The 14,449-nt window shown below is 37.9% G+C and overlaps 1 protein-coding gene across 2 annotated transcripts in view; it reads left to right on the plus strand.

The window, feature by feature from the left end:
* The first annotated feature begins 2,015 nt into the window (after positions 1 to 2,015).
* The window catches only part of ERCC3 (ERCC excision repair 3, TFIIH core complex helicase subunit), a 38,356-nt gene continuing 25,922 nt past the window's right edge, over positions 2,016 to 14,449 (plus strand). The window contains exons 1-8 of one of the 2 annotated variants that reach the window (XM_074214936.1): positions 2,016 to 2,176; positions 4,655 to 4,860; positions 5,492 to 5,728; positions 9,201 to 9,250; positions 9,654 to 9,789; positions 9,901 to 10,065; positions 12,138 to 12,342; positions 12,621 to 12,935. In XM_074214936.1, coding sequence (XP_074071037.1) covers positions 2,149 to 2,176; positions 4,655 to 4,860; positions 5,492 to 5,728; positions 9,201 to 9,250; positions 9,654 to 9,789; positions 9,901 to 10,065; positions 12,138 to 12,342; positions 12,621 to 12,935 — 1,342 coding nt within the window. In that variant the 5' untranslated portion in view covers positions 2,016 to 2,148. The remainder of the gene's footprint in view (positions 2,177 to 4,654; positions 4,861 to 5,491; positions 5,729 to 9,200; positions 9,251 to 9,653; positions 9,790 to 9,900; positions 10,066 to 12,137; positions 12,343 to 12,620; positions 12,936 to 14,449) is intronic. The other variant, XM_074214937.1, reaches the window with a different exon arrangement.

A 14,449-nucleotide genomic window follows, 5' to 3' on the forward strand; every position in this document is an offset into this window, starting at 1 on the left:
AGAGCACTTTGAGCTTATTTTGGATGGATCAGCCAAAGGGCAATAGAAGATTACAAGAGAATGAGAGGAAGATGTCTAAAAGGGAGGACTGTGTGTGTGTGTATGTATGAATTGTTTTAAGCAAAAATAAATTCAAAGGTTAGAGAAAGGATAATGAAGGAGTGATTTAAAAGAAATGAACAAAGTAAAAATATGAGATCGGGCAGGGCAAGGGGAAAAAAGACAATTTATATCAAATTGCATATCTTAATGAGGGGGAGACGAAGAAGGGAGAGAAGATTTGGAACTCAAAATTTTTTAAAATGAATATTAAAATTATTTTTACAGTTAAATATTAAATTAAAAGTTTTTTTTAACCTAGAGAGAAGAAAGGACTGAAGAGAGAGTGATCAATAATGTCAAAGATTGCAAAGAGGTTAAGGAAAATAAGTAGTAAGAAAAAAAACAAATGGAGATCATTAACAACTTTGGAGAGAGCAGTTTCATTGAAATGATATAGTAAGGGGACAGCTAGGTGGCACAATGGATAAGAACACCAGCCCTGGAGTCAGGAGTACCTGAGTTCAAATCTGGCCTCAGACACTTATTACCTAGCTGTGTGGCCTTGGGCAAGCCACTTAACCCTTGCAAAAACCTTAAAAAAAAAAGAAAGACTCACATAAATAGGGGAACAGTAATTGTTCATGGACAAGTAGAGTCAATACAATAAAAATAACAATATTACCAAAATTCATTTACTAATAGTGTTATATCAAGTGAGCTACCAAAGAGCTAGAAAAAAATAAACAAATTTCATATGGATGAAGGAAGGTCAAGAACCATAAAGTCAATAATTACAAAAAGAAGGAATGAAGGGGGCTAAGCTGCACTAAATCTCATCTGAATTATTAAAATGATTTGGTACTGGTTTAGAAAAAAAAAGAAAAGTTGATCAATGGAACAGATTAGATACATAATAGACTGAAGAACACAAACAGCAGCACGGTATGTTAAACCCCAAAACTCCAGTTTCTTAGCCTGACCAGTCGACCTTCACCTTATACACTTTGTTCAGCTGTTCTTGCACTCAAGTCCTATTTCTGTGCATTTTCACCCTCTGTCACTCCTGGCTGAAGTTCTCTCCTCCTCCCTCCTTCTGACCCTCCCAGCTTTCTTCAGGTCTTCACTAAAATCAGACCTCGGCAGGGCCATCTCCGGTCTGTCTTGACCACTGGACTCTGGTGACTGGAGAGACTACCTCCCTTAAAGTCAATTCACTGGCCAGTCAAGCCATCGCCTCCTGGTGTCTTTGGCCCCCTTCCAGAATGACAGGAACAACAGTCCTTTACCAGAAGCCTACTGATGTTCCCTAATGCTAGTACCCTTCCTCCGTGGAGGAGCTCCAGTTCATTTTATGTGTCTCTATGGTCAGTTGTTGTGTGTTGTTCCCTCAGGAGATTATGAGCTCCTTGAGAGCAGGGGCTAATTTTCTGAAACTACTTGATTTTATCATTTCTTAGAGCACATTAGTATTCCATCACATTCCTACACCATAACTTGTTCAGTTATTTTTATTTTTTTTAGTTTTTGCCAGACAATGGGGGTTAAGTGGCTTGCCCGAGGCCACACGGCTAGGTAATCATTAAGTGTCTGAGGCTGGATTTTAACTCGGGCCCTCCTGACTCCAGGGCCGGGGCTCTGTCCACTGCACTACCTAGCTGCCCCCAGTCATTTCTTACTTGATGAGCCTCCCCTTAACTTCCATGCACAAAATGTGTATTTATATTAATATATTAAGAGTAGGTCCCAAGGAAAGTTAAAGAAGGTCTGGTCTAAATCAAGCTTTTGCACGGCCACCCGTGTGCTGTGGGGCAGTGGGTTAACCTCATTAAACGCCTAATAAGGTCCACCAAGTAGGGGGACAAGCCAGGGCCCGGGCAGGGGAAAGAAAAAGAGAGCGCCAGGCAGATGGGGGAACGCTTCCGGGTCGGGCCACACCCACTTCCGCTCTTGGTAGGCGGGACTTCCTGTTGCTTAGCCGGAAGCTTTCTCAATCGCCAGCGCTCTAGCAGAGGAGGACGCTCCTCATCCCGGCGAGGTCCGCCCCGGGAGTGCCCCGTCCTCGGCGCTGTCGTCGTGGTCACCGCCGCTGCCTGCCCCGTCCTCAGCATGGGCAAGAAGGACAAATCCGACCGTGGTGAGATGGGAGCCTGGAGGCCGGGGAGGGGGCGCCATGAGCGCCGTCCGAGCGCCCCCACGGGCCCTCCGAGTCACCTTGCAGGACCCCGGGGCCCTGCCCTCTCCTCCGCCCGCGGCCCCGAGCCCCGGGCTGGGGCTGGCCCTGCCCTGCCTTTCTCCCTTCTCCGCGGGCTCCGTGTGGGTGACTCTGAGTTGTCCTCTGCGGCCAAAGCTTTCCTAGCTTGAGGCTGCTAAGACGGGGGCATCCCGAAGCTCCAGCGCCAGGCCCCCTTCACCACATACATGCCAGTTTTGAACTGGTTGTCCCTTAAACATCTTAAACACATCATAATAATTAACAATAAATTAAAATAAAAGACTCATCTTTGCTCCGCATTCACCTGTCTTTTCAGTCAGAGGTACCACCCGCCTTTCAGCCACTAATTCTCAGGCCTGCTTTTAACTGTCACTCATCCAAATGAGTTGTCACCTCTAGTTTCTGCCTCCAGCAAAATCTTTTAATTTGTTCCTTTTCCTCTCATAGCCAACACCAGTTAAAATCCCATCATCTGGGGCGGCTAGGTGGCTCAGTGGATAGTGTACAGGCCCTGGAGTCAGGAGGACCGGAGCTGCCTCAGACATTTAATGATGACCTAGCTGTGTGCCCTTGGACAAGCCACTTAACCCCATTGCCTTGCAAAAACCCTAAAAAAAATCTGATCATCTCTGTCTGGACTATTCTTGCCGTTTAATCGATCTCCTTGTATCCATTCACCCTCCTCCAATCTATCCTCCATACCCCTGCCAAAGTGATTTTTTTCAAAGCACAAGTCTAAGTCGCTCCCCTTCTCAGTAAACTCCAATAACTCCTCATTACCTCTGAGAGCAAATATAAACGCTTAATGTTTGGCCCTTAAAACCCTTCACCATGTACCATTCCAATCTTATTAAAATTATTCTCACTTCCACACTCAGGGGTCCAGCCAACCTGTCCTACTTCCAGTTCCTTGTACAGTGCAGTCCAACTCATTTCTTTCTTCCTTTGTCTTAGCCATTCCTGGTACATATATTCCTCCTTCACCTGCTTCTTAGCTGTTTAATATTCTTCAGGACAACTCAAATACTACCATAATCCTGTCTTGATCCTCTCAGATACTAGTGCATCTTGCAACTCCAAGGAGCATGTATTTTGTATATTCCTGTACACATTTTTCTCACAACCCTAAGGATTGGGACTGCCTTTGTATCCCCAAAGTATAGAAACATAATACACAATAAGTGAGTATTGATGAGATAGAGGGAAGCAGAGATCAACTCTTAACTTGGAACAGAGAGTATGGGTTTCCTGAAATATGTCAACCAGGCCACAAACATCTGCTGATTGCTTAATTTGTGCCAGATTTTTTCTGATCAGGGATCTCTAATCATACACGTGTTTAACAAACAGTCATTAAATGCCCTACTATGTCTGAGGCAGTGTGCTTGTTATTAGGGATGCAAAAATTGATGCATTCAAGGAATTTACAATCTAATGGGACAGTAACAATAAACATGAATAGCTGTCATATATATATATATATATATATATATATATATATGTATATGGAAGTGAATGGGAAGGGATCACAGCACAGAATTATGAGAAATTTAAGAAAGCTCACATTTTCCATTGCTTTATTCTGGAATTACAGGCACATTTGTTGGTGTGGAGTTAGAGGGTAGTCTTTTGTAGATTCAGTGTTGATGAAGCTGTATCTTACAGTCCCTGCACCCTAGTTAGGATCTGTAGTTCTTGCAAAGTACTGAAATATGTTTTATTCATTGCTGAATGGTACTTGTAGTTGGTAACCTGAAGTATACTTAATGTTGGTGTCATTTGCACTTTTGGCTTGGGGTTTCTCCTGGAAAATACATTAGTTTCTTCAGATATTGCTACATCCCTGGGATAAACCCTCATCAACTCATGGTTGGACTATTTCAGTAGCTTGCTAGTGGGTCTCTCTTCCATTCAGCCATTAAAGTGGCTCCTTATCACCTCCAGAATCCATACAAAATCCTATTTGGCATTCAAAGTCCTTCATAATCTAATTCCTCTTTACCTTTCTGGTGTTCTTATATATCATTCCTCAACAGAGTTTCTTTGATCCTGTGGCAATGGCTTCCTTGCTATTTCCTCAAACCCGACACTCCCATCTTAGTTCTAGACATTTTCCTCTGGCTATCTCCCCATCCTGGAATGTTCTCCCTCCCCATCACCACCTACTGTCTTTCCTGGCTTCTTCCTCACTAAACCCTCATTTTCTGTAGAAAGCATTTCCCAACCTCTCAGTTCTAGTGCCTTCCCTATGTTTCCTTTTATCTCCTCCTTAAGGGGATTGTGAACCCCTTAAGGGCAGGACTGTTTTTTGCTTCTTTTTCTACAGTGCCTAGTTAATAAATGTTTATTAATTGACTGACAAAAAGCTATCATGTTTCATTGCTATGATTGTATTTACAGATAAAAAGAAGTCCAAGAAACGACACTACGAAGAAGATGATGATGATGAAGATGATGCTCCTGGGAATGAATCTCAAGAAGCAGTTCCTTCAGCAGCTGGGAAGCAAGTGGATGAATCTGGGACCAAATTGGATGAATATGGGGCTAAGGACTATAGGCTTCAGATGCCACTAAAAGATGACCATGCCTCCCGTCCACTCTGGGTGGTAAGAGTTCCATATCTGCTATATGCTTATCATTCTGACAAGACAAAGAAGTGTATGATAGACTGCCCACAAGATATTTATAATGTGGTTACAAAAATAATATTTACATACAAAACCATTAGAACAGTCTAAAATAAAATATAAAGGAAACTTTATTTTGTTCTTGGAGGATTAGTAGAGTTGAATAAGGGCATGCTATAAAAATACTAGTCAACTCACCATAAGACTTAAAAGAGATGCATTGTTTCCTTGTAATGCAAGAGAGACGCATTCTCTCTCCATTCTGTATTTGAGGAGTGTTTCAAGGAGTAACCTTTATTTTAATATTTATTTTTTATTAATTTATTTCTTTTTCCAGTTATATGTAAAGATAGTTTTGAACATTTATTTTTATAGAGTTTTCTCCCACCCTTCTCTCCCCTGCACTAAGATAGCAAGTAATCTGATATAGTTTATACATGTACTATCATATAACCTTTTATTTTAGTTGAAAGATGTCTCAAAAATAATCCAAAACATACAATGTATGTGTATATGAATTATCTGTTGTGATATGATTTGAGTGCTGTCAGATAAAAGTCTCTCCTACTCTTCTGCATCTTATGACTGTGATATTTGCCATTTGTTTTAGGCTCCTGATGGCCATGTTTTCCTAGAAGCCTTCTCTCCTGTTTACAAATATGCCCAGGATTTCCTGGTGGCTATTGCTGAGCCTGTATGTAGACCAACCCATGTGCATGAATACAAACTGACTGCTTATTCTCTATATGCTGCTGTTAGTGTTGGATTACAAACAAGTGACATCACTGAATATCTTAAAAAGCTCAGCAAGACTGGTGTGCCAGATGGAATCATGCAGTTTATTAAGGCAAGTGACTGTACCTTAACTAGTATTGAAAGTTTCTGCAGATGGCATTTTATAGTTGCCAAGTGTTTTATAATGAATCTAAAAGTTGACTGGGTTCAGATCCTTCCTCTGTCATTTACTAACTGATGACTTAAGCATGTCATTTTAATTGAGGACCTCAGTTCCTCATCTGTAAAATAAGGAGGTTAGATTGAATGGTCTAGAAGTTCCCACTCATCCTAGTTTTTAATTTAAAACTGTTCACACAATTTTGTACTTTGGGTTCTAGTGCTATATTATTTAAGAATCAACCAACTTTTGAAAAGTAATCTACTCTTTAAATTACTGATACTTTTCTTTTTATATCACAGTCATTTCTGTTATATCCAAATCTGCCTGAGCCCTGACCTGAAATTTAACATTTCCTTTTGAAGAAAAACAGAAACAACTGACCCACTGATTGTGTCTGGAAAACTATAATGTGTCACCATTGTCCTCCCTTGCTTTGCTATTGAAAAGAAAGAGATAATTGTTTCATTATTTGTTCTCCTGAACAATTATGTGATTCTTGATCTTTTGGCATGCGGAGTAGAAAATTTTGATCATGAAACTGCTTTCACATGAAGTAATAGATTTACTTAGTTTTTTGAAAGGTACTCAGATATGGGCAGTAGCCTACCAGAGCAGATTCTGATGATAGTAACAGGCTTGAGGATTGTGTACTCCTGGTTATAGACCCACTGATAAATTCCTTTACTGGTTTTTTCTAGCTCATTTTTTTTTTGGAACAGAATTTTTAACCTTTTCTCTCTCTTTTCCCCCAAAATAGAGTGCTGCTTCATTAGTAATTTCATAATTACTTCTTTTCAGTCTGCTGTTAGCTTGTGGCATATTTAGGTTTCAGGCTATCAAAAATTATTTAATTTGGTGTAATGTAATTCTTTCTAAAATATTTCAGTATTGTAATTTACTGTAATTGATAGTGAATTAATGAGTTTAAAAATCAGAAGCATAATAATTCCTAGGAACTTAATTCTCTTCCATATGGCTTTTAGCCTACCTTGACCCTCTGAATCATAAATTATTTTTCCTTGAAGTATAATAAAGTTTTAGAATTAATATGGTTGAACTTTGAGCTTTCACTGCATAAGTTACTCACTGACTTTACATACCATTTAGAATGCTGCATAGGAACTTTCTGCAAGGATCTCTTGGAATTAGAAAATATTTCTTCTCTAGAAAGTCTAATCCTTGAACTCTTGAAGTTAGAGTTAATTAATATACAAATCTCAAGACTGAGAAAATCCACTCTTAGTATTTCTCTTCTCAGGCTATATATAAGCAAATCTCTACAACTGCCTTCTGCTGTGTGGTTCATTTTTTAATACCACTGTTCTGCTAGTGGCGTAGAGTTGTGAGACATGGGAACATCGGAAACTTCAGAGAATTGATTATTAATTTTATCAGGGAATGCTGGAACATATTTACAAACACGTAATTACAGTGGAGAATATGGGTTGGTCACATAATGAGAACAACTAGTAACCAATTGATAACCTGAATATTCCAGTGGTTTCCTTACTCATTCAAGAAAAATTGAGGGGAATACAAATGATGAAGAATTCTACTCACTTCCTGATAGAGATAGATAATGATAGGTAGCCTAATATGCACAATAGGACTTAGGTTTTTGGACTTGACCAGCCTGGAAGTTTATTTTGCTTGATTATGTATATTTATTACAAGAGTTTTGTTTTTCCATTCTACCCCCACCTACCTTGGAGAAGTAAAAGGGAGAAAAAATAAGGCTTGATAATTGAAAAAAAGAAAATTTATTTTTTAAAAAAAGAAAAATTGAGGCTCGCTGCAAGTACTTTAAAAAAATCACATGTAAAATTAATAGGAGGATGTAGAAATGAGATAAACTGGACATATATGAATGAATTATAATCTGCATCTTTGACTGCAATAACCACGTTAATGAGATTGCACAGATCAGTGGAATTATTTGCATATTTATATAGGAAATAGTTTTTGGAATATATTTTTTAAAAAATTGCAAACAAGGGGGAATTTTTTAGGAGAGGGGAAATGCTGAATAAATTATGGTTTATGAATGTAATGAAATACTCTCAAATCAAAACAAAAATATAAGAAATTTATAGTAATACAGAAAAATATATAGAATCTAGTGAAATAAGAACCAAAAGTACAATACAGATGACTACTTTATAAGTGTAAATAACACTTAAAACTAGGTTTAATTGTAGTAACTAGGTTTGATCCCAAAGAACAGGTGATGAAACACAATTCTCAATTCCTCTTCAGTAGTTAAGTACAAAAACCACACATGGAAAAATGTTACTTATCCAGTCATATGTCATCTTTTTTTTTTGGTTGAAGAATTTGAATGGAGAATTACAAGCTATTAACAACCATAAGAAAGAATGTTCCAAATCAGTAGTAAGACAATGCACAGCAAAACAATCTTAATTTGAAATCTTATACCTTGTAAATTGGCAAAGATGGAGGTTTTGTGAGAAGATAGGCATACTAGTTCGTGATTGATGGAGCTCTGAATCAGTACAACCATTTTTGGAAAACAATTTACAATTATGCAAATAAAGTGACTAAAATAATTTCCCAATAAATGATTCCTTAAAATTGAACTCTAATAACAAAAACAATTCAGGAAAAATACCTACAAAAAATGACAACTTTTTTTAAAAAAATGTTTTTAGATCTTGTTTCATATCACTAAAGTTTTCCCCTTCTACTTCAAGGGAACCATATCATATCAAATAGTATTTTTAAAAGACAAAAAAAAGAAAAAGAAAAAATCAGCATAACTGATCAATATTTTAAAAACTCTGAAAATATAATTCAACATATATTTGTGGACCGCCACCTTCTAGCTTTGTAAAGGTGGAAGTGTTTTCTCGTATCTTTTCTTTTGAGTCTTGTTTATTCTTTGTAATTTTGCAAACTCATTTTTGATTTTTTTCTGATTATTCCATTTACACTGTTAAAGTCATTGTGAATATCATTTTATTAGTTTTGTTTACTTCAGTTTTCAGTAACTATTTCTGTGCTTCTCTGTATTCATCCTATTTGTCCTATCTTAAAGCACAGTAATATTCCATTATGTTCAAATACTACTTTTACTTAGTCTTTCTCCAGATGACGGGCATCTACTTTGTTTCCAATTCTTTGCTATCTCAAAAAGGTCCTGTAAATACTTTGGTGTGTATAAAAGCTTTTTTTAACCTTAGAAAAGTCTGGAGTATAAACCTAGTAGTGGAATTTTAAGATAAAGAGTTTGGACATTTTAGTCAATTTATTTGCTTGTTCCAAATTGGTTTTCGATGTTCTAGTGTTCTGGACGGTGGATTTATAGAATTGATGTATCCCGTGCCTCGATATGTTAGTATTTTCCTGATTCTAAACAACATGTTCCTAATTATCTTTCTTTTGATTTTGTTCTTAATTATAGTTGTGTACTGTCAGCTATGGAAAAGTCAAGCTAGTGCTGAAACACAACAGGTAAGAAGTCAGGGACTTCCCTTACTTCCCCCAGAAGGAGGGGAGAGAGGGAGTTGAAATTCATTGATAAACCAGTGCCCAAGTCTACTTCTCACTTTCCCCTCCACTTTGTCAGAGTGGGTAATGAAGAATGTTTCTGAAGTTAATGACAAACCTAGGTCTTACATTTGCTGAGGAGGTCATTTATTTTATCATCATTTCTGGAGGTGATAACGCTAAGTGGAGTGGTTTTTGTTAGCAACTAAAACTAGTTACCCATTGCCTGGGGAATAGTTAGGCATTGTGGTTCAACCAGAAACAGGCTTGCAAGAGTTGTGTCTAAAAAATTTTTTATAGCTTAGGAAAGGTCAGAGATCAGCTAAATTATTATCTTTCTGTTCATTAATTCCTTCCTTTCTTGTAGGTATTTTGTTGAAAGCTCTCACCCAGATGTCATTAAAGAACTTCTCCAGGACCAGGTGATTCGAGAATGCCGCCTGAGGAATGCTGAGGGGGAAGAAACAGAGCTTATCACAGAGACCTTCACAAGCAAATCTGCTGTATGTTGAATTCCTGGAAAACTTGGGAATGGAAAAATGTTTTTCTTAATCCTGTATCCCTTAGTTTTACTCACCTGTACTGCAGCTCTTGGTTCTGCCTTTCCTTTGCAGATTTCCAAAACCAGTGAAGGAGGCAGTGGACCCTCCACATCACAAGGAACAGATGGTCAGAACAAAACAGATGTCCCTGCAGACTTATTTGAGTTTTATGAGCAAATGGACAAGGATGAGGAGGAAGAGGAAGAAACACAGACTGTATCTTTTGAAGTCAAACAGGTTAGCAAATATAATTTCCACATGGTATCAGTTATACATGTGAAGTCTTGCAATACAGATTTCCATGTTAGCCTGTGTGGCCCTCCCAAAAACAATAAAAAAAACCCAAAAACATAAAGAAAGTGGGAAAAAAAATGTGCTTCAGCCTTTCTCTGAAGGCAAATGACATTTTTCCTCATGAGTTCTTTAGAATTTTTCAGATGATTGTATTATCAGAGTAGCTCCTGACCTTCCTTTCTTGTACAGACTACACCTTTATTCATTTCCCCTCCAACTTACTGAGATGGGGAAATTTGTCCTGAATGAGTTGTTGGGCTCATTTCTTTTGAGAAACTCTAGAGCTCATTGAGGAATCCCTATAGTATCCTGGGACTTGTGCAGTCAGTATGTTGGAGAGTTGGGAGAGATTTTGTTCTGTCATTTGACCTCAGCAAGGACATTCTCTATGACAGCGTTGAGCCCTTTTGATAGACATACTTTTATATTTCTATTATTTTGTGAGGCAATCGGAGTAATGCCCGGGGTCATACAGCTAGTAAGTTTCAAGTGTCTGAGACTGGATTTGAACTCAGTTCCTCCTGAGTCCAGGGCTGGTCTTCATCCACTACACCTACCTACATCATTTACTAAAATTTTATCTGGTTGGATCCATCAAGGACTCTTTTTACAGCTTTAGAATGTCCATAGGAGGCACCTTGGTGAAAGCAATACTTTAAGGCTGCATTTTGTTCTACTGAATCATGGTTTTTTTCTTAATCAACAAACAGTAGTTACACTGGAATGTTGCATTTTTTACCTTTTCCAGTGGGTTATATGACTAAATCTGTGGTCTGGTCTTTTATACAAATTTGCCTATTTATTTTTTGTACTTTTGTCAGTGTGTCCTCAATATTATAGACAGATCCTCCTTATAAAGATGAGAAAGTTGACCCAGGGAGGAAGTACTGAGCTGGGATTTAAGCCCAGCTCTGATTACAAATCCATTGTTCTTTCTAATGCAACACAGTAGTAGTGATTTTTGAAGGCCATGACTTTCAGGCTATATAATCTTAGTACCTTTAGCTTTTCTTCTTGGGTACCTTCTCTACCTTCTTAGATAGGGAGCTGCAAAGGAACTGTACATGAATATCCACGCTTCATTTTTGTTTTTGTATCCCTCTTCCCTAGCATGGTGATTGGTTTTTAGCAGATGATTAATAAATGCTCATTGATGAATTATATTCTAGATTCCAAGTCCTGTTTCCAGCCTATTTTCTGGAATGTACAAAGTAGAAGACAGCAGTCTCTGCCTTCAAAGGCAACTAAGTGGCCCTGTAGATAGAGTGCCAGACCTGGAATCAAGATGGCCTGGAATCATTCCTCTTCCTGAGTTCAAATCTGACCTCAGACACTTAGGAACTGGGGCAGGTCACTTGACCCTCTTTGCCTCAGTTTCCTCAACTGTAAAATAAGCTAGAGAAGGAAATGGCAGACCACTCTAGTATCTTTGTCAAGAAAACTTTAAAATGGGCTCACAAAGAGTCGATCATTAATAAAGGTGACACATACATACTAGATATATAGGTTTGTAATTACTTATTTCTTCTCTCTTTTTGAAATGCATCTCTAATTTTTTCCCTCTTTTGACAAAAATTCTTTTTCAGATAACTTAAAAATTGACCCCACATTAAAACTTTGTTACCTCCAACATATATTTCTTCTGTTTCTTGGTTGTGTGGTTGGTCTGAACCTTCTCTTCTACGCAGTTTCATTTCCTGAGAGTCATTTCCCATTTCCTTTAATAGTGCCTCAGGAACTAAATTATTACAGTGGTTTTGCTGTCATGATGATGAAAACAGATTACTATGGAAAATTTGTATAGTTATTATCCTTCTTCCAGCTGCATCTGTAAACACGTTTGAGTGACTGGCTCAGTTGGTTCCATGTTTTTGGATTGCATTGCTCCTGTGTCTCCATAGTTCTGTCAATACTAGTTAAGTTCTAAAGCAGCAGAGACTAACTTAAAAAGCAGTGTTCTGATCAGAAATTCTCCCTAAATATTAATTCTATTAAAAGTCAACAATCATTTCCAGGAAATGATTGAGGAGCTCCAGAAGCGCTGCATCCATCTGGAATACCCATTGCTGGCCGAATATGATTTCCGGAATGATTCTGTTAACCCTGACATCAATATAGACCTGAAACCCACAGCTGTCCTCAGACCCTATCAGGAGAAGAGCCTGCGGAAAATGTTTGGGAATGGACGTGCCAGGTCAGGGGTCATTGTTCTCCCCTGTGGTAAGTGACCTTAAAGTGTCATGAAGTCCAACCTTCTCATTTTATAGTTGAGGAACTGAAGTTAGATTATTTGTTTTTAACTGAACTAAACTTCCACCTCATAAGAATAAGTTTGTGTGTTTCAGTGTTGGCTATTTCAATTTCTTTAAGGTATTAAATTTTTTCTTTTTTCAATAGAAGTTTTTCTGTTGGGCAGTACATAGCAATAAAATTTGATTTTTTTTCATTCGTTTCTCTTGATCTGGTCCTAAGTGAGGCTTTATGACTTTTTTTGGTAGGGGCTGGGAAATCATTGGTGGGTGTCACAGCTGCATGCACTGTCCGGAAAAGGTGCCTGGTGCTTGGCAACTCAGCTGTGTCTGTAGAACAGTGGAAAGCACAGTTCAAGATGTGGTCTACTATTGATGATAGCCAGATCTGCCGATTCACTTCAGATGCCAAAGATAAACCTATTGGCTGCTCTATTGCCATCAGCACTTACTCCATGTTGGGCCATACCACCAAGAGATCCTGGGAAGCTGAGCGAGTCATGGAGTGGCTCAAGACTCAGGAATGGGGACTTATGATCCTAGATGAAGTACATACCATACCTGGTAAGCTAACTGGCCATTTGTTGGCACTATAAACTTCTTTCTAGTCTTTTAGAGGAGAGGTAAGAATTACCAACAAGAGTACCAGCAAACTATATATTATCAAGTAAATACTATAGCTTTAGGGTTTCTTTAAAAAAATTTTAATATCTTAATAACTTTCATGTTCTTTACTTTTTAGATCACATTGATATTTACTCTTAACTCTCCTATATAGCACATTGAGAACTGAGAGCTAAGAGCACTGGGGTTCTTAAAGGTAATATTTTTAAGAGTTAGCAAGATATTAGTGTTTGTGATTACCTAAGTAATTTGTATTTAATAGAATGATATGTTTATATCTCACTAAATCAAGCTAATGGAGGGGGGAATAAGGAGTGGTTCTTGGGTCTGTATTAATGCAGGTCTATTTTAGGGAATATTACTGAAAGGAAGTTTTATTTCTTATACATGCACATAAACACATGGTGCTTAAACTGAGCTCACAAAGTTTCACAGTGCAATAATCTTCATATTTTTTGAGGATACACCCTTATCTATAAAACTGTTTTAAGCATGTATATCCAATAGGTATGTTTATAAATTATATAGATGAACTTCTAGACTAATAATTATGTGCATTATTGGTTATTCAGAATTTGAAATTTGAAAAATATAAAGATGAAATAACATTTGCTGCTAGAGTCCGTTAAGAACCACAGAAATTTTTTGAGTAGTGGAGTAACCTAACCTTCTATGTGAATGATGGATTGGAACTGGGAGAGACTTGAGGCATGGAGACCTATCAGGATGCTATTATATTACTTTAGATGAGAGTGATAGGGTCCTGAGCTATAGTGGTCATGTGAAGAAGGAGAGAGATGTGGGAGCTGTTTTGGAAGTAGCAGAAGAGGGAAGGAAAATTGTTCTTCCTTTAGCCAATCCAAAGTAAAAAAAAAGTTGGGAGTTGGAGCTCTTATTCATCAATTACTGATCTGAGTGTAGAGTACATTCTGTGAAGGTTGCCAGTATCAGTTATGAGGAAATCTAGGGGGCAGTCAATAGGCAAAGGGAAGTGAATTTTCCCAATAGCACCTGCTTAGTTGCTTTTGTGGGTTTTCAAAGAGTGATTAGGTGATAGCTAACTGTTAACAAACCTGAGTGCAGAAGTGGAGGATTAAAGCTTAGCAAGGGGGTGTTTAGGTGGCTCAGTGGATAGAGCACTGGCCCTGGAGTCAGGAGTACCTGAGTTCAAATCCAACCTCAGACACTTAATAATTACCTAGCTGTGTGTCCTTGGGCAAGCCACTTAATCCCATTGCCTGGCCAAAAAAAAACAAAAAAAACTTTTAAAAAAGCTTAGCAAGGTTAAATTGGAGGCAAGCCCATATCTATTAAAGTGTATATAAGAATAGTTTGCCAATTACATCTAAATAAGAGTTCCTACAATTTTTGAGAGTGTTTTTAGTACAATTTGTCCTCTTAAATATTTTTCATGTAGAGTTTTTGATCTATTTCATCTATATAGGAAACTCCAG

This window comes from Macrotis lagotis, chromosome 1 (assembly GCF_037893015.1).
Source record: "Macrotis lagotis isolate mMagLag1 chromosome 1, bilby.v1.9.chrom.fasta, whole genome shotgun sequence".
NCBI classification, from domain to species: domain Eukaryota; kingdom Metazoa; phylum Chordata; class Mammalia; order Peramelemorphia; family Peramelidae; genus Macrotis; species Macrotis lagotis.